Source organism: Perna viridis, chromosome 8 (genome assembly GCF_037379345.1).
Source record: "Perna viridis isolate PV_CMFRI_1.1 ecotype Kerala chromosome 8, ASM3737934v1, whole genome shotgun sequence".
NCBI lineage: Eukaryota > Metazoa > Mollusca > Bivalvia > Mytilida > Mytilidae > Perna > Perna viridis.
In genome coordinates this window covers 22,357,677-22,378,858 of record NC_142452.1, presented here as the reverse complement: position 1 = coordinate 22,378,858, position 21,182 = coordinate 22,357,677, and the positions used below count along the sequence as shown (strand labels likewise).

Below are 21,182 nucleotides of genomic sequence, written 5' to 3'. Positions count from 1 at the left end.
GTCACCATGCTACTATTATCAAACTGTTAATGTTGCACTTCACAAATTAGCCCAATAGTTTAATAAGGTGAAGAAAATTTTATCATGTAAGAAAATTAGGTTGAAATGAACTGCAAAGTGTTCCACAAATTTCATTTTGTATCTACATCACCTCTTTTGTTTCTTTTGAGAGTGTATGGTAAATGTGTTTTACAAGTCTATTTCAGTTATACATGTACAATATTACATAAACTGTAAATGTATCATAACCTGCATGGTTCTATCACAGAAATGTAATTGAATTTCCAGAAAATGGGGTTTAACATTATTTCACTTCACATTACATGTACATCTCACATGCTAGGTCATGCTAAAATGCCATAAACAGTTTGAAATTTAATCAAGTTCCATCCAATAATAGTCATGGTTAACAGAACTAAAAATAAAAAAGAGACAATTTCCAACTCATTAACATGATTAAAGCTACATACTTAATACAAAAACATTCCATCATATAGAACCAAAGAAAATTATGACAAATATTTCCCCCATGAATTAACAATGTGGATTTATATATATCTGTTTTTTTTTTTAACTCCATCTGCCACTCAAAGTTCTTTTTATTTCCAGGCTTGTGTGAAAAGAATTTTCATTCACAAACTCAACATGAAATCCCAGTGCCCCCCCCCCCACCCCTTAAAAAGAAAATGGTTTGTGTCCAACAGTAGTGAATGTAAGAGAAAAACAATATAACTCGGGGCTATTCTAGTAAATAATAGTTTGGTGATGGACTGCCACTTAAATATTAAAACCTGGATTGGGGGTACATGTACTTCTGATATTTTAAACAATATAATGCACAGCCAAAATGAAATTCTTTTGCTGGTACCCCTTATGAATTGTGGCTTTCCACACACTTAAGGGAAAATTTATTGGAAAAGCCCTCATTAGTTTAAAGCTTCTTTAAATGTCAGTATTCAGATCCAATAAAAATTCATTCTGAAGAAAAGTGACAAAATTTCTTTCATATGTCATCTTTAAAAGTCAGTACTGAACAATGGAGACCGTGGACAAATCATCATGCTCTGGCTGTGAACCAAAAAGGAAACCATTGCAGTTACTGTAACTTTTTTTTAAAAGCAAATTTGGTTTGCTCAAAAGTAAATCATACTGCCTAGTAGATATGCTGAGAGAAAACGCAAACTTTTTGCAGTATACACCCATTCTTACAAGTAGAGGTATGATATTTCTGAATATTTTTCAAGTCTAATTTTAATGCACATCTTCAAATAATAAGGGTGTTATGTACATGCACCACATGGTATGCTACACAATAAAGCTTTAAAGGACCAAATACTTGGAAATCAGTTTTCAAATCAGGAGTTAAAATATTATCATTTTTACACTTCTATGGAATAGTTTATTTTTGTTTGCAGGGATATCAAACTTCTCGCATGTCTTGATGAGTTTATTTAATGTACCTGTATCAGGTAACATGATGCCATCAACAAAATGTGATAGACCTCAAGTATTTACCTTACTTCAAGGCAAAAGAAATAAACACAAATCTGAGTATGGCTATTTTATAGAGGTCTTACTAATTACACACTTAAGCAAGATATGTTGATTGCCATGGCAATGTGCTTTGGTATACAATGAACATATTTAAAGAATGAATACTTCATGAACAATGTCTGATTTAAAAGCTAAAAATGCTGAAAATGTGTTAAAATGCTTCTTCTGTCTCAATATTCATCATAGAATGGGTAGTACTTGTGTTTTAATGCTCTGAAAATGATAATAAAGAAAGATGTGAATTCAAAGACGTGTATACATTATGCCTACAGTAAAATATGACTTCAAATAAAATATATACATGTATTCATGCATTTTGATAACATACAGAATAACAGCAGTTTTATAAGTCAAGATAGATAATATCACAGTAAGTTTGATAGGAAGAGATGTGATATTATGTTGAGATGTTCAAAACTAACATTCATTTGTTTATTGGTAACGTTGGAGTTGATTATAATTAAAATCTTTGGACACTGGCAAAGTTTTTTTATGATCACAGAGGTCCTAATTATGAGTTCTACATGTATATATAATAGATGTTCATCTTGTAATCACATATCTTCAACAATATTAATTTTTTTCCTTGTCAGAATGTGCACAATGTTATCTCCTTGCATGACCTGTAATTGACATTACATTAAAGTTTACAAGGAATTAGTTTAGCTGTTGCTTGTAAATGTAAATGGGAAACAAACAGTGAAATTGAAAGGTATGAGGATCATTATTTATACTGCAATTTGAGCAGTAAAAATTTACTGACTGTATGTTTACACCTGATATACAGTCACTGGCTGAATAACTATCTCTGTTGTGAAATCAAAAACATTACATTGTCTTGAAGTTGCAAGTATGTCACCCGCCTCAAATAAAAAAAAGTTGTTTTTTCTTGCTTAAAAAAATATTTTTCTTTGATTAATTACTTACATGTCTTCTAAACGAAGTCTGTGATCTTTATTCAGATTTAAAAGCTGGATCATTTCATCATCTGACAATTCAAAGTCAAACACCTGGAATGATGATTTTGACATTTTAAATGACTCGGCATATTCTGCAAGTCTAAGTAATATGTAGAATGTGTTGTTGTGCTAGGTATACCCAAATGTGTACTAGAAGTTGATATCTGAGAACACCATAAAACAGTCCCAACATATGTCTTATCTATATATACCAAGACGGGTATAATGAGAAACTAAGAAAGAAAAAGCTTTAAATATGTTAGTTTGAAACAGCATATATATGAAAAGGTAGTCAGCACTGAAAACATTACATGATCATTTTAACTGAAATGATATTAATTATATTACTAAAAACATTTACTAAGTACCTATACATTTATAAAATGCTTTTCAGGGTACATCTTGATACAACCTAAATACTGAACAGTATGAGCAAGTATAGACACACCATTCAAGAATGCTTGTTTTGGGCCCCAACTGCTCAATCAAGTCATCAATTTGAATTTTTATGCCAATTTAACTTGCTAAAAATTACTGCTATTCACTTCCTGTTCATTTATCATATAATACTACTGAGATGATGAAGAATTTAACTAATAAGCATATTAAATGGAACATGCTTAACATATTAAATATTTCTTGACACCTTCTGCAAAAGCTGAATCTTCTAAATGTTTAGTTTTGACAAATCTTTCAAGGCCAAAAAAGTCCCTCAAATCTTTAATTGATTTGAAGACTAGGTGTTAATTTTATTTGCAGCGATATGATAGAATATTATTTAGCTGAATAATTTACTGAATTGAAAAGAGATATTGATTGATATAAAATGAATTACATATGGACTATATTTTGTGTAGTGTTCAGAAACAGAATGGAAGTTTCTCTGATGAAGATACCCCAAGGAACATTCATTTCTCTAATGAACCAGTGACATAGGGTATTTTGATTCCAAAGGATCAGAACTCCAAAAAGTATAATAAATAATAAGTTACATGTTTAATTATAACAAATTATATCCTGTTTGAGATAAATACCAAGCTTGATTAACTTTCATTCAAAAGTTTTTTACCATTTACCCAATAGCTTACACATCAAATTCAAATTCTTCTTCCTCAATTAGAATGTTGTTCCTTCACAGAGATTCACTTGATTCTAAATTTAGTGCTTATATAAAATAATTCAAAAACAATTTTCAATGCACATTTCTTTTAAACATGGGTGTCAGAATAAATTAACAGCTATATCCTGAAACCTGCAGACTTGTTTATTATATGTGTTCTCTTGTACATGTACTTTTAAAAGTAAACAAAAGATGAAAAATAATTTTTAGTATTAGAATTAATGGACTTGTGTACTTTTGTCATCAGGTGCATAAAGGTGCATGTATTGCTTTCATTAAATATCACATGAATTTTGAAATGATAAAATACATTTTATTCCAAGCTTTATGACAACTGAATTATGTATTTTTGGAAAAAATCAGCTGCACTGCCAACAAAGCAGCATTTCTTGTATGTCAAAATGATTCAAACCTAACTCTTTTCACTAGAGAATATGGTTTGTACAATGAGTGTCTACATACATGACACTTTGTCTTGTTCACTTCCCCCAAAATGAATATCTACCAATAAGACCAACCTGAAAATTCTCCACAATTCTAGAAGGAGTTACACTCTTTGGCAATACACCAATACCTCTTTGCAGTAAAAATCTAATTAGTATCTGAAATTAAATGAAACTGCCATTGATTGAAGGGTCTTCAAATTGTATCCAAAAACACATGGGGTATCCTGACACATGGAACTGGAGATGGAACAATGTACCAAAGTTGTGTCAAGCAACTTTGGTTTTCTGGAAAACAGGAAAAAAGTGGAAAAATCATCAAAAGTGCATTTTAAGGGGATACAGCTTTTTGCAAAATAAACAGATTTTTCTCAAATTTGCACCAAAAATAGAACTTATCATATTGAACATTTTTCAATGGACATTAATCATCAATTTGCTATTGTTTCCTACACAGGTAAAAATTTGTACCATTGATGGAGCTTGTCTTTTTATTGTTCACACAGTTGGAATGGTCAAGCAAGCTGCTATACTTTTCAAGAAAATTACCACAAAAACTGTAACAAATCTGTAAAAATTGAATAGAAGGGGTAATAACTCATAAATCGGTAATCAAATCAACTTGAAATTTTCGGGATAGGTAGATTTCATCAAGGAAAGGAGCCTATAAGCTTACATTTCATCCATTTGTTAAGGTTTTTAAGATATATGCCAAAGTGTATGGTGAGACCCCTATGTTCTATATTAAGTACAGTCCCTGAACCGGTTTGATGGATCGAAGACTGCTGACTGATTGATTGCTGACAGATCGATAACCGATAACTGGTGACCAATCTGATCGCAGTTATGTAATGTAAAATGACGATTGTTTTGATAGTAATAAAACAAATGTAAAATAAATGTATTAATTGAAGTTTAAATCTACTGCTTTATGTTTATATGTGTAATATTGACAAATAAAACAACGGAATCTGTAAAATATATTGACTGCTCTGTGGCCATGTGATACAATCACCTGTTTTATGGATCAGTTTGACAGATCGATGATTGATCGGAAACTGATCAGTGATCAATGACCAATCGTAATTTTTGTCCTATGGACCAGTTCAGGTACTGTACCAATGACAATGTTTTTTCAGCAAGGGACCATAACAGATATAGTTATGGAAGTAGTCCCCTGCTAAGGATGATTGTGACAAAGTTTAATGAAATTCTGTTTAGTGGTTTCAGAGGAGAAAATTTAAAGATTCTTTAATAACAGACAACTGTGACAATGATGACAGATGGCTTTTTAGGCCAGGTGAGCTAAAAGCTCCAAAAGCTTTACTTTTGCCTTTCAGGGGCAATCACTCTAACAAGGAGTCTTCCAAGAATTTTGAAGCAATGGACACTTATGTAGGCCTTATCATAAGCATCATTTCATCAATTGAAAGTTTTCTTCTATCTATTATAGTTTTCAAAATATAGCTGAAAACTACAAAAAAAAAACAAAAAAAACACATCATATTGTGCCTAAAGATCATTTCATGAATTGAATGTTTTTTCTTTCTATTTTAGTTTTCACAATATTCGCCAGAAAACTAGAAAAAAAACGTCATTTTTCACCTTTCAAGGCCAATAACTCGAACAAGGAGTGACCCCACATCTTTGACTCAATACAGACATTTGTAGAGCTCTTCAAACTGTAGAACGGAAGTCACATTTATTTTCCAATATTCCTAATAGTTTTTTTGAGACATATGTAGAACTTGATAACTTGACCCCTGTGGTCTAAAAATAGCAATGCTGTCCATCTTTTTAATCTATATAATTAAAGTAGATACCCTAAGGATGCTCGTGACTCAAGTTTGGTAATAATCCACTGAGTAGTTTCATAGGAGAAGATTTTTAAAGAAAAGTTTAAGATGGACGACAACAACAGCACCACCATCGCCAACGGATGCCAATGATGCCAAAAGCTCACATGGCCTTTTAGGCCAAGTGAGCTATAATATCATATATCATAAAATAAAAAATAACAGATTTGTCTTAAAATATAAAGAGAATTGCAAGAAACATCAAGGAAAATTGATGACAAAGCACACAAACACATTGAACATTGTTTCATCTCATTTATCTCCCTTTCTCAAATATCTGTCAGTAATTATTACCTGTAATTATCATCAATATTACCAAGCTCTAATTCTAGCTTGAGAAAAACAATGAGGCATATATATTACTAACAAAATATGCAGATAATGTTTTCTTCCTTTATACTTTCAAAAAGAATTATCTACCCTTTTATTTCATTGTGAAAATTTCAAGAAATGCCCATATTAATTGGAATTTGATTTCATTGAGGAACAATGTACCTGTGATGGTGATTTATTTTTCTGTGATGCTAGCTGTTTGACTAAGGGCTCTTCCATGACAGTTGGAGGTGGCTCACTGAAACAAAATTATATAATATTGTAACCAAAATAACTAAACTCAAAATGCAGGATGATAGACTTATATAATAAACAGCTGCGCTTTAAGCACATGATACACCCTTTGCCCTTTTAACTTGTCCTTATGCTTTTAATGAATTTATATGATCAACTAGAAATACTGGGAATACCTTCTTCCTAAAAAAAAATTAAATAAAAAATGCACAAAAAATTTGGCACTTTCAAGGCTACCTCAATTTTAACTAAGTTTATTGTATTGATTTTTCACCTACACATTTCTATCTTGTTTAAAACACACTTTTCTGACAAGGTTACCAAGTATTTTTTATATTTATTAGTCTATCATTATAACAAATGGTCTGTTTTAAACGATTTTTCAACGAATAAAATTTCCTTGGTCGTTACCAGCCTTTTTTAAAGAGTAAAACTTCATAACACAGAAACGTAAAATTTGACATTTATACAAATCAGAAGGGAGCTTACGTCAATAAATATAAACAATTCACCAAAGTTTCATAAAAGTCAGTGAAAGTGCTTTTGAGTAATGGTACAAAAACTTGAAAATCTCCCTTTTAAGTATAAAAATTCATAACACGGAAACCAAAAATCTAAAATTTATAAAAATCGAAAGGGAACTTATGTCAATAGATATGAACAATTCACCAAAGTTTCATTAAAGTTTGTATAGCATTTTTGAGTTATTGTCCGAATTGTGGACGATGGACGGATGGATGGAAGGACGGAAAACGGTATACCATAATACATCCCGTCTTTGACGGACGTATAAAAATCAAAAACTTCTTCCCACTGTGTTTTCATGAGCTATTCAGATTTCGTTAAATAACTTTCACGTGTTTGCCAAAGGCTGGTTTTTCTTATAAGGTACTAGGTTGAGCCAGACCCTCTTAAATGGAAAAGTAAATAGAAAATGCAGGAGTGCAAATGAAATGAAATATGTGATACACTCAAATAAGGCTACACATTTTTATTTTTATTATAAAGTTGTTTTATAGGTCTATATGATGATATGTTTAATTATTCATTACGATCTGCATCACATTTTGCATGATTCTTAGCTGGAGAGGAACATGTACTTAAGGATTGGGCTGGAAGAGATTATAGCAGTTTAGCATTTGGGAGAATATTTACTTGAATTCCATCTGATTATTTAAAACTGGAGGTATACCTGTACAATTCACTTACCTTAAGCTTCCTGGGGCACCAAGAGGGGTATAGGCTGTTAAGGCAATATTCTTTGACTTGCAGAATTCTATTAATTTGGTCTGAGCTAAATGAATATGGCACTCAACCTGAAATAAGCAAAAAGAATAGTAATAAACTTATTTTTTTAATAAATATAATGATGAAAAGTAATGTACTTCATTTGCATGCTTGGTTGATTTAAGTAATTACACATTCTTATAGCTCAGAGATGTCATATACACTGTAGAGTGTTTATAACCATAATTAACGTAATTTCCAAGAAATCAAAGGCATATGAGCCACCAACTGAAGAAAAAAAAAAAGCTTTTCATAATTTTGGCTATTTTTAAACAAGGATTAAAACAAATAGATTCAGACTCATTATTTCACTACAGATGTGTCACAACAAAATTTATCAAAGGAAATAGACAATGCTGAAAATTCTCCCATACAGTGAGACAATAAATAGCATTTACTGGTATCTATCACTGAAAAATACAATGCAGAACAGACTTCTCTCTTGCACAAACGTGTTTCTCAATAACAGCAATTCAAAAACACAAAAAGCTAACTCAAAATTATACTTCAATGTTTTATCTTACTTAAACAAATTGTTTTTTTCCAAATTTACCTAAGAACTAACCTGGTTACAGCTGGGTTTTATTCTTGCTATTTCCAGAATTCTTTCAATCTGACTTTTATTGAAATTAGAGAGTCCTATGTCCTTTGCTAATCCTTCATCAACACAGTCTTCCAATGCTTTCCATGTGTCTACAAAGTCTACATCTGAATACAATACTGTTCCATCTTCTCCTCGTGGTATAAACTCTCCACCTTCCTATCAAGAATAGGTTAAATACAGCTAAACATGTAAAAACAAAAGAAACAAGTGAAAACAAACAAATTTGTTTACATTGGAATTACAAATTCAGTGGGATCAGGAAAAAGCCCCCAGACAAAAGCCACCCCCCTCCCTCATGAGAAATTATTTGATTCATTATGAATAATATTTCTATTAATCCTGAAAGTGAAAAATTGAAATTTAATTTCTTTGCAACTTATACTATGTGGACTGATATAAATAAAAATGTTTAAATAATGGAATTGTCAAATTTAAACATTTTTTTGTTTTGAAATTTTATGTAGTCTAAGTTTTAAAGTTAAGATGAATGGTATAATCAATTAGTTATCATGTATTTTGATCTTTGATCTTTTCATAATGTTTATAATTGCTTATTTAACTACGATTACAACTTTCAATTAGTTTGAAATTGGGCATCGTCCTTTTGCACCAATTGGATAAAAAATCATAATTAAATTGTGCCAACAAATATTTTTCCTGTGTAGTCCTTTTCCACCAGAAAAAGACTACCTTTTGTTCAAAATACAAATAAGAAAATTAAAAAAAAAAAAAAAAAAAAAAAAAAAAAAAAAAAATCTTAGGTAAAATGACCATGAAATAATGACCCGGCTAGTGAAAGCTATATTTTTATATAGCCTAGCTGGCCAAGTGGTCTAGGGTGCTGGACTTGTTGCCATAGATGTCACAGTGGTACGAGTTCCAAGTCCCGTGGAGGGAACGACCAAAAATTTGCATCACAAATTTGACAGTTCTAACATCATTGGGAATTTTTAAGACCCTTCTATAAGTTTACGTTATCTTCCCTGTAGCGAATAGAGTCGTCACATTCAAAAATGAATCTGGAATAAAAAACAAATATAAATTTTCTATCATAATTATTATTTTTTTTTTATTTCAATTTTATTATTCTTAAAAAAAAACCTAAAATTTGTTATCCTAACCAAAACCAGACAAATCTGGATTAGTCCAGTAAGTGTTATATAATTAATAATGCTAGTATATCAAAATAACTTTTTTTTTTTTTAAAATGAACGTTAAATCCATCGGAGAAACCTGCCGGCCCCAAGCCTGGAAAAAAGAGGAGGGTTTATATTTACATTCTTTAAGAAATAATTTGTGGAAGGGTAGATTTGGACTCATTTTAACATTTTTATAATTATACTTGCCAAAGAGATAAACAATGAAGTACAAAGAGATCTTTTTTAAAAATGGTGAATAAAATACAATAACCACACCACGCATCTAATGTAGCACTTAAACAATATCAATTAAAAAACCTTAGTGAGCACGCTCACATTCCCCAAGCGTCCCCATGTTGGATACTAAAGTAGATTTTTTCGTAAGAGAAATACATGTAGAAGGACCCTGATAAAAAAAAAATAAGAGTGTTTTTTAGACTTTAGACCTTAATCTTCTAACTAACTTCTGTTACTCAGAATGGTAGTTGAAAGCTCCAGACTGTGATTTCTTTGAGTTAAAGTTAACCCAAGGTAAATATCGTTGTAGTGGAACAAAACATACACTTGACCTATAAATTATCATGGTAAATTTATATACCAAAAATCATGTCATAATCTGCAAGCGTTTTGAAAAAAAGAGTCAGAGAAACAGTTATTTCTGTGAATTTAGTTCAAAGCCCGTAATGTTGGTAAATTATTGGAGCAAAACCATCTAAAGCCTTGTCCTGTAACTTATCATGGTAGATTTAAATACTAAAAATCATGTTTATATCTGCAAAAAGAGTCCAGAGAACTGTTATTTCCGTGAATTTTACTAAGTTCAAGGCCTGTAATTTCGGTAAAAATCATCGGAGCATAACGAAAGGTACACTTGACCTACAACTTATCATGGTGAACTTATATACCAAAAATCATCTCAATATCTGCATGTGTTTAGAAAAAAGTCCAGAAAACTGAAGATGGACTGACGGGTCAAAAACATTATACCCTTCCAACTTTGTTGCGTGGGGTATAGATATAAATTTATCTGTATTTTGGTGCAAAACGGTCATTAATTTATTGGCACAATTTAACTACGAAAATCAAGTAGTAAACTGGAGCAAAAGGAATACTGGTGCAAAAGAGTTCTGGCGCAAAAGGCCTCCTTTTTGGCACAAAAGGAAAACTCCATTTGAAATTGAGGCCATTAAATTTTTTGTTTTCATTTCTAAATAGAATTTAAAAAATATACAAAAAAAAAAACAAACAAAACCTTCCTAAATACACTAAACAGAATTAAAAAATACAGAAAAAACAAAAATGCAATACAAATATAAAGGACCACACAACAAAAGAAAAAAATAAAAAAAATACACGTTAAATCCTCGTTAAGTCAAAGTTGAAAGGATCATGCAAAAATGTTCAATTTATCCGAGGTTCAAGTAATCCGAGGTCGAGGATAAACCGGAAATACTAGTAGTTTGGTCCATGATTGTTTCTGTATTTACATCATTTTTCATACCTGTACATGTACATATGCTTCACTTTACACGGTACTTCGTAATGTCATGCATTTCATATCGGAAGATATTTTTTGTATGTATATCATGTTTAAAATACTGAATGGCAGCGAGAATTTTAGTGAAATTTCCTTTTTGTTTTTTCTATATCAAAAACGCCATAGTTCATAATGTGCTGCTTTGTTTGATTCGCAATCAGGAATATCATCAAACCATGTGCTCTACAATATTACGATAAAATTTCAGATTCACTAGTGAAACGAATGTTGTCGTTGAAATACTCTTACTATCGTCTGTCATTACAAATCATCGGTATCAAAATATCCGATATCACTGTTGTTTATTTTAACAACATGCGCAATTTTAAATTAATTAAATAAACAAATCAAACATTAAAGAGTGTCAACAAATTAATTTTAATAGCCACGCTAATTGTTGTTAAAACACACTTTGATCATGGTTTGTAATAAAACAATCAGTTTTATTAGTTGACTTTGAGACATCAGGGTTAATTAACCTCGATGTCCTGTCAAGGGGATTGAATGATTACCTCGAGTTATCCAAGGTTTCGATTCATCTGAGTTCGAGTCATCCGAGGTAAAATTGTATTGGAGCAAGGGGAGTTTTGCTGGGACTTTGTAATTAGTTCGAGTTATCCGAGATTTCGACTAATCCAAGTTCGACACATCGAGGTTCGAGTGTATCTTTGATAAAACTAGCATTTCTGTCATGAACTGCAATATAACTTAATTGTAGCACAATTTCTGTAATGTCTAAAACTATCATGTGTATTTATTATTGCCTTTTTTTTCAGGGAGTAATCATAGGAACCACGATTCCAACGGAAATCAAAAAAATATAATCCATGGAAAAAGACTAGATAGTGAAAACAGACACACACAACAGAGAACATGAAATATCAAATATACAATCTACAAAGAAACAAAAGTAAATGAGCAACTCGGACTCCATCAAAAACAAAGAGCATGGATCAGGTGCACCAGTAGGGTAAGTGTTCTCTGTTCTTAAAACATGTAAAGTCTGGGGTAGACAGTGAGACAGAAGAAGAGAGGAAGACTATGACATGATGAACGATCCGTCCTGATGGATCAAGTTTCAATTTTTTGCAATATTGAGACAAATTTGGTGTAGGTAATGCAAAGAATTTATTAACATGAGTTTTCAATATTGTAATCACAAACCCATTATTTAAAAAAAAATGGGACTGCTGAAATTCTACTATCTATTTAACTTTACCTTGTAACCCATTGGCCAATGAATAAGGTATTGGTCCACATAATCCAATCCAAGATCATCTAATGTCTTCTTTAAACTAGATCTGACCAAATCTGGTCTATGGCAGGTGTTCCATAGCTACAATATAAATTATTCCTAAAATACATTTGGCTCTCTTCCTATGTGGTGTGGCTGATATCCAAACTTAAATTTGTGTACAAGTGTTTGTGAAACACAATTATCATACGCATAACTTGGTCAGTAACCTATCAAGGTAAAAATTTATGCCAATAATAAAATCAATACAAATGTATATCTGTTTAGCATTTAGAAGAAACTAGACATTGTCCTAAAAGGACCAATATCCCCTGCAGCCTATTGTACCCTGTACATTTGATGACCAATGTGGACACATGATTCATATTGGACACTGTTTTTTTCAGAGGATAAACTAAGCACTTTTGACACACAATTCTGCTGTCATTTTGAAACACTCAACAAATAACATATACATGTATTTATGAAATTATCTGGATTTCATCTAATTAGTGGAGCAATATAAATTGCACACTAGAATTGTAAACCATCAAGATATAAAAACACAACCAAGAACCAACTTAATATATATGCAAGCATTTAGAAGACAGATTAGTAGAATACTGGTCTGGAAAAGGACAGAGTGAAAGAAACAAAGAGAAAGGTATAATGACACTGGCCACAGTGGCACAACATTTAGAAAATACGAAGTTAAAAACAAATATTATTATGAATTATTCTAATCACATTTTATTTACTGTCATGTCAGAAAGTTTTCAATGAGATGAATGATAGTATACATTTAAAAACTTGTCAGTGTTGTTTTTGCTTTGAAACATTCTTTATCAGTAGGTATAATTACTGTTGTAATAGTCATTTAAGTGAACAAGAGGCTCTCAAGAGCCTGAATCGATCACCTGGTTTAAAAACTGTAAAAAGTTGAATACATGACTATATACACATTTTACCAGTTTTGCAGATGATATTTGTCATGGTACAGAACATGTAAATAAAATATCATGATTCTACTTATGTTAACTGAATAACATGCTAAAAGTGCAAAAAATTAATAGAAAATACAATTAACCTATTTTTTCCAAATTTGTACCAATCATATATCTTTACATACTTTTAAATATATATCTTTTAAATTTACATTAATTACCAATCTGCTTTAGTTTTGTAAATAATAGGCAAAAACTGATAAAAGCGTCTAAAATGACTTTTTCAAGGGCTATACCTCCAAAATTTTAGGATTAACAGATTTTTTTTTAAATTGGCACCAAAAATAGATATTGAACTACTGAACATTTTAGCAACATACAAGTATCGTCAATCTGCTTCAGATTCTAAATATAAGGCAAAAACTGATAAAAATATCAAAATGACACATTCAAGGGACATAACTCCAAGAAGGATTAACAGATTTTTTTGAAATTTGCATCAATAACAGATATTGAAATACTGAACATTTTGTCAAATTATACTAATGATCGATCTGCTTCCATTTTTAAAATAATATGTGAAAACTGATAAAAACTTCAAAAATGACACTTCCAAGGGCCATGACTCCAAGAAGGGTCAACAGATTTAAAAAAAATTTGCACCAATAACCGATATTGAAATACTGAACAATTTATCATTTTACCTTAAACATCAATCTGCTTTCATTTTCTTAATAATAAGCAAAACTGCCAAAAAAAGGTAAAATCAGCAGAAAAAGGGTAATAACTTCAAAATAAGTAAACCTTGAAATTTTCAGGGAAGATAGATCTCTTCAAGCCAAAGAGCCTAAGATGTCTCAAATTTCTTCTTACTAAAACAGTTTTTGAGATATAGGCAAAAATATATGGAAATACCCCCATTTTCTATTATCTTGAAATTTTCAGGGAAGATAGATCTCTTCAAGCCAAAGAGCCTAAGATGTCTCAAATTTCTTCTTACTAAAACAGTTTTTGAGATATAGGCAAAAATATATGGAAATACCCCCATTTTCTATTTTTAGTAACAGCAGCCATGGTCTTTGGCGAGGGACCATAACAGATATAATTATGGGAGTAGACATGCCAAGGATGATTGTCACTAAGTTTTATCAAATTCTATTCAGGTTTTTCAGAGGAGAAGATTTTTAAAGAAAAGTTAACGACAGACCATGATGACCTCGACGGACATGAGAAAAGCTCACATGGCCTTTTAGGCCAGGTGAACTAAAAGGAGGTAAAATGTCTGTATTTGGAAAATATAAATACATGTATATGGAATCTTAAAGTAAATATCAAGAAAGAAAAAAAAACACTTTACTATGACTAACTACAACACAGCTGAACCTTGACTTACATGCAAGTACATGCATGCACTTTCCACTGTTTTACACAGTATTTATTCATTTAAATCACTTCCTGAATTACAATATCTGAATTGGATATACTATAAATATGGCCAAAACTTATTAACCCACCACCAATTTCCTATGGTACGAAAGAAAGGGATGCAACACTCATGTTCATATACCAGAAACATTTTTACTCATCTATCTTTAAAACTTCTAGTTTCAGTTCTACAAGTTTACTATGAAACACATTCCTGAACCAGAAAGTAACCATATCAATACGGCAATTTTTTTTTACCTAACACCAATGTATAAAACTATATTCTTTGAGAATCTTGTGAAGCCCCTATGGCTGCTTCCCCCCCACCCCCCGCATCCAGCCTATTTTTCAAGCTTGTACATGGATCCAACTCACCTTACTTGTAACAAATACATCCTTCCTTGTGATGTTTGATTCTACAATAAGTTGCTTTATTGCCTGACCTACAGCCCGCTCATTTCTATAAATAGCAGCACAATCAAGATGTCTATATCCTGCTTTGATGGCAGCTCTTACAGCTACAAGGACCTTATCTTCACCCTGGAAAAAAAACAAAAAACCTTAAGATATGGATCTACGGGGCAATCATTTGAACAAAAACTAGAATTTCAGTGAGATTAGTTGACAAAAGATGTTTCTTTTGACCACCTATTTCATGTACATATAGTTTCTAGAAATCATACTTAAAATAATGTTCAAAAGCATTATGATATAAAACAATATTACCCAAAAATAGAATGGTTACTTCATTTTAGACAATGGCAAACTTCAACTAAGGGTGGAGGAAAACCAAAAACCATCTGCGTAAAAAAAAACAAAAACAGCAGCCATCCAACAGCATTGCCATAAGCATTCTTGAATTTTCTTGAATTTTAATATAATGCACTTTGTTTGAAGTTACATGTTTAGGAGAGAACTTGCAAGAAATCAATGAATGGTAATGACTCAAGCAAAACAACAATATGGTTCTGAAATTCTGACATCACAAAAAAAAAACATAATAAATATTCAAATAACATCTACATGTATTTGAAATGTTTAGGTGAATTATTATTGTCATTAATGGTTTTAAAACTTGTCTAACATATTGGTGGTAGCATGGGAGTAAATTTTCATAAAAAATTTACAAAAATTAATAAAAAAACAAATGTGGGCTTGAAAGCCTGCTTTATCATTACTACAGGTCCTAGGCTAACACAGATAGAGGGGGTTCTATACTGTAAACAAACATTACACAATAATATTTGATTATAGGTCATTCATATCTAATAATAGATCTCCTGGCGACCTCAACCAGTTTAAAGTTATGATAAAAACCTGACTCTGTACATCAATGTTCAGACATAGCATCAAATGTTTACATCAACAGTACAAAATTCATACCTGTTAACTCTCCCAGTCATTAGGAGGTAGAATGAAAAAATCACCCACATAAAAAATAAAATTTGTGGAAGGTTTTCATTAAAAATGTACAAATTACTGATCTGCGAAATATACTAAATAATTGAATACACAAAAACCTCCCACAGGAGGCAATGTCATAGGGGCTAACTTAATTAAATTTACTGAAATCCAAAAAAAAAAAAAAAAAAAATAAGAAAAAAAAATGTTTTTGTATATTTTTTTATATAATTATCACATAAGTAATTTTATTTATTATGTTCGGTTTGGCTGAGTGACCCAAAACAGTTCAAAGTCTAAATTATTGTTTTAAAAATTGTTTTAAAAAATAATACAGCGAGCTTTAGTTCAATGAAGAAAATTGTTCATTCCATATATATATAGCTTTCAATGAAAACAGTATTGTGTGATAATTGTGTTTCTCGGTCAGCTGTCACGTAACAAACATGTGCCTACCGATTTATTGTACTTAAAATAAATCCTATATAGTGTCAAGTATAGTATCTATTTTCACGTGCTGCAAATAACACTAACGAATTAACTCACGTCTTGTGGGGCATACGTTCCGAATCCGAGAGCTGGCATAACATTTCCACTCGGTAAAACGAAGCTAAATTTATCTGCCATGTCCTTGGAGTAAATGCAAGCTCTTGAAAACAAACCCAAAAAGAGCAAAAAGTGTCCAAATCACCAAAACCAGTAAACAAATATACTTGACTAAAAGTTCTACATATTAGTGTAAAGATAAAATAATGTGTAATCCTAAATCTAAACACGTTATCTATAATATTCAAGTATTCACAGTTCTTTTAACCTGTCATTTGATGAGCTTAGCAAAACCAAACAAATTATCTTTGTAGAACAGTACATTCCCTGATATAACCTCTGACATTGGCACAGTTTACAGATAGGGTACTTTGGATTTTACGCGAGAGTGAAAGAAAAACCTAGAGAGTGTTTCTACGTGAGGGGAGGCAATCCCTTCCCGCGTTTATACAATCCACCCAATATAAATAATGTTGTCGAAGATTGTAATAGTGTTATTAAGACTGTGGCAGAACAAGCCAATACGTTTGTTAAAATCAACGATAAATATGTAACGCTCAATCTGTTCATCGTAAAAAGTATTTCAATACTGACTGTTCTGTAAAATTTAAACATTATCGAGTACGTTCAACAATTAATTATGACGATATGGTATGTAAAACTAAGCAGAGAAAACCTCGAAAACTCAATTTAACGAGTTCCAGAAGGCATTTGTAAGTAAATTGCACATGTCTACAGAATACGAATATTATATCTTGTAATAAAGGAAAGAATTATATTCGAATAAGATTGATAGATGTTTTCTCAATAAAATAAACTGTGTATCAGGAAGTGCAGGTGATGTGTTCGTTCCACAAGTTTCTCTCAAATTTTCAGCGGTCTTAAAAACTTGAGTCGCTTATAATATTGACCAGGGAACCAGGTTAGGAATCAAATTAAACATGTGGCAATGACTATATATAGGTCATTAATGTTATCGGACCCCTGATGATGTTTATGACCTATATAACGAGCCCCTGTGTCCGAATCGGAAACTGAGTAATATTACACTAAATTCAATGCTAACCGATCATTTCATCTTTTAATGTACAAGTAAACGTCCCGTTCTCATACAAGCAAAAACACACGTGGACATGACATGTGGACATTTAAGAGGTACATTTTGATCTCGTATGAATTATGCTAGAATTGACGGTAACTACGGGACTGATCAATAGCATAATGTGGTAATGTGGTGTAGTAATATGCAAGACATATACGAATGTAAAGTACTGAAATTACGAGTCCAAGAAGTCGATAATAATATTAGCGAATTAATAATAATAATAAAAAAATACAGAAGCGTCAGCAGAGGGTTATAACATACGCCAAAGTCCAAAAAAACATATTGCATAAACGTTAAGACAGAAATCAAAAGCAATCTGTAGATACATACACAATTAATGTAGCAAACCTAAAAAAATATTAAACATTAAAAAAGGGGAAAAATAAAACAAGGAAAACAAAATAAATAAATAAATACCCCCCCCCCCTCATTAAAAAAAAATGAAGATGGTGTGAACAAGACGTCACACAAAAAACAAAAGCATTAGGAATATAAAATACCACACAAATAAACACGGGATTGATATCAGGTGCTTTGGAAGCTACCCCAACAATGCTAAAGGTGGTCTGGCAAGCTATTTTCTGAATTGGTGCTACTACTAAAAATTAAATCGATTGCCGATACCGACTAGGACATGACGCGTTACTTTTCGACCTACAAATCCCCATTTCACGTCTCTTTTGTACAGTCTGTTATTACATGTATATGAAACACTAGTACATGGTAGTTTTACTCGTTTAGTATTGAGGCCAGCATATACAATTAGGAAAGTTTGTTTTAGGTAGAACACATTGATTTTCTGCAGGTTTTTATTCATGTGCAATTAAACATCTTCTGGATATCATAGAAATGACATAACTCATTTATCATGAGTTTTTTTTTTCTTTTTTGGTCTAGTAGAAATAACTTATATTCTTACACAAGAATGGATATTAATAATTATGTTAAGTATTTTTTCTATTTCGTCCTATTGTTTCATACACTAAAAATACGAGCATGTTGAAGCATAGTTAATGTTGAGATTAATCATGGTTAAAGTGAAAGCTGAAATTCCAAAGCCTGTAGAAAACAAACTGTAAATCCTTGTTTTAAAACATTGAAATATTCATTGAAATATTGTGATTGGTATTTTCGCTAAATAGATGTGATTCAAGTTCTGACTTCTGAATAGTTTCCCTTTTACCGTGATGAATTGCCATAATATTACAAGCTGTCAGATTGTTTGGTAGTAAATATGTCTTTTGTAACATAAGGATTGCTAGCTGTCTAAATGATGCATATAATATCACCTAAGAAAGTTTGTTAGCTCTATGTTCATTGGCCGTGTCTGTGACGTCATCAGATTTTATTTTAACAATATGGAAGTTGGCCTTTTGTTTTGCACGTTCTTTTGAATTCATAATTATCTTTATAAAATTGGATTACATAGTTATAATGATTTAATAACTTACTGAGTGATAACTTGTGCAAATGATTTCGTAAATAAAGGCCGTCAAAGGACAGCCTTGTCGTACTACACTCTGAAAGCGAAATTCATAATGTGTATAGTCAAAAGGGTATTCTTCATTCTCATATTTGAAATCGTTATATGTTGGTGTAGAGAATTCAGAATAGCATGGATGGCACCGAAAAATACATACCATGGACTTAACGCTTCGTCTAGCGTCGGAGGACTAAAATTGGCTTTACATGCAATATCAATGCCCACTTCACACCTTCTTCAGAACCACTCAGTCCGGTAAGTTACATGGCATTGATATTTAATTAGCTTTTTTATAAGTTTCAAATTATTTGTTTTGTTGTGCAAGAAAAAATTAAACTTTTGTATTTTGTGTCATACAATGAATTACTGTTTCAACAACTGGTAAATTTCATGGTGATTAATAGGTGTATTACTTAATTGTTTCCACTGTGTAAAAGTGTAAACACTATTCCTGTATCAGCAATAAAATATGATATTGTTCAATAAAATATGATATTTTTTCCAAATTTTTATTTTGTATAGTGAAAGTAGTTCACTGATAATGTATTTGTTCATGTTTCTTGATACTCACTAAAATTGTTGTTTAAAAAAAAAACAAAAACAAAAAAAAAACAAAAAAAAAAACACACTTTTTTTTTAATTTCAAATTTTCTTTCATTTTGTAAAGTAAAAATCCACTGACAATGTTGTAAATATGCATGTTCTTTAACATTTATATCATATTTTGATATAGTTGAAAGCAGGTTCATCTAAAAAAAATAAAGAACGACATTTCAGTGGACACTTATTTCGAAGATATTTTTGTTAACATTTAGTAAACTGGTTTTTAACAACTTTGTTTAACTTTGGACATACAAAAGACAATATCGAAACCTATTCCAAATCATTGACTGCTTTCATGAAATCCGACATTGTTTATTCGGAAATCTTTACAGTTTGTGTGTTCACATTTCTGGATTATTTCATGTGTATTGAATGCAAATAGACGCCTAGGTAAACCACATGGCAATATAGTTAGTAAAACCCGTAGCGTATTGACAATGTACGGAAATCCCCATTCACTTTTTAATTTAATTGTACATTGCTGGTCGAATTCTTAAATACAACAAATGTATAAACAGAAATCACTCTTCATGTACAGATGTGGTAAACAAACTCATCAAATTAAAAAAGAAAATATACATATAATGCAATTATGACTGTAATTCCCGTCACGTTGTCACAAGGTGTTCTAATGACATATGACCCGTCATTGTACTCGATAGCATGTAGTACCTTATGAAATTTACACAGATTTATTAACATCGTATATTTATGGGCATAAATCATGTTCCACTTTGTGTTTTATAAAAAAATTAAGTGGTTTATGAAATGACATACATTTTAGATCAATTACCAAAACCTATATTCAATTAAATTTCTAAAAAATCTATTAAAACTACTTTTACAGAGATGCAGACAGAAAGTTGATATGTTAGTACAAAATTATTAATAGTTATGAATGAAGCATATACTTAAATTGTACTGAAGTATGGCTTAAGATTGAATTAATACAAATGAAATGAAGTTTGTAAGTGAATGCATTATTGCTTAAGTAATTATCTCACTCTATATAAATAGAAATCACATTAAAAAGAATAATCAAGGGAACCAAGGTTATAGTGGAAATCAAAAGAATGTAACCCAGGCACAAAGACCAGACATGGAAAACAGACATACACAACAAAGAACATAAAGTAACTAAAATCATTCATACAAAGTAACAAAAGCAAATGAGCAACTCGAACTCCACTAAAAACTGGGAGCATGAACCAGGTGCACCGGTAGGTAAGCGTCCTCTGCTTTTCTAATCATTGCATGACCCTTACGACCATGAGGAATCCTTTCACCATTTAGTGCTCTGTCGTTCAATATGTTCTACTGAAATTATGTATTAGATCATTTCTTCCTGAAGATTTTTAAATATTAAGTTCAACTT

At 31.3% G+C, this 21,182-nt stretch overlaps 1 protein-coding gene across 1 annotated transcript; it reads right to left on the bottom strand.

The window, feature by feature from the left end:
* Positions 1–1,546: 1,546 nt before the first annotated feature.
* On the bottom strand, positions 1,547–16,969 carry LOC148609851 (aldo-keto reductase 1B-like). Its single transcript, XM_088541278.1, has 9 exons — positions 16,617–16,969; positions 15,045–15,209; positions 12,286–12,402; positions 8,352–8,546; positions 7,709–7,815; positions 6,428–6,503; positions 4,152–4,235; positions 2,482–2,564; positions 1,547–1,767 (listed from the first exon to the last, which is right to left on the bottom strand). The coding sequence occupies exons 1-9, from the start codon at positions 16,695–16,697 to the stop codon at positions 1,725–1,727; spliced, it is 951 nt and encodes a 316-aa protein (XP_088397404.1). The 5' UTR covers positions 16,698–16,969; the 3' UTR covers positions 1,547–1,724.
* Between the last annotated feature and the right edge of the window lie 4,213 nt (positions 16,970–21,182).

Coding starts and splice junctions, on each gene's coding strand:
- LOC148609851 (XM_088541278.1), bottom strand. CDS start 16,697: ATGGCAGATAAATTTAGCTTCGTTTTACCGAGTGGAAATGTTATGCCA. Junction 15,210..16,616: donor GAACGTATGCCCCACAAGAC/GTGAGTTAATTC, acceptor TTTTTTTTCCAG/GGTGAAGATAAGGTCCTTGT. Junction 6,504..7,708: donor GGTGCCCCAGGAAGCTTAAG/GTAAGTGAATTG, acceptor ATTTTGTTTCAG/TGAGCCACCTCCAACTGTCA.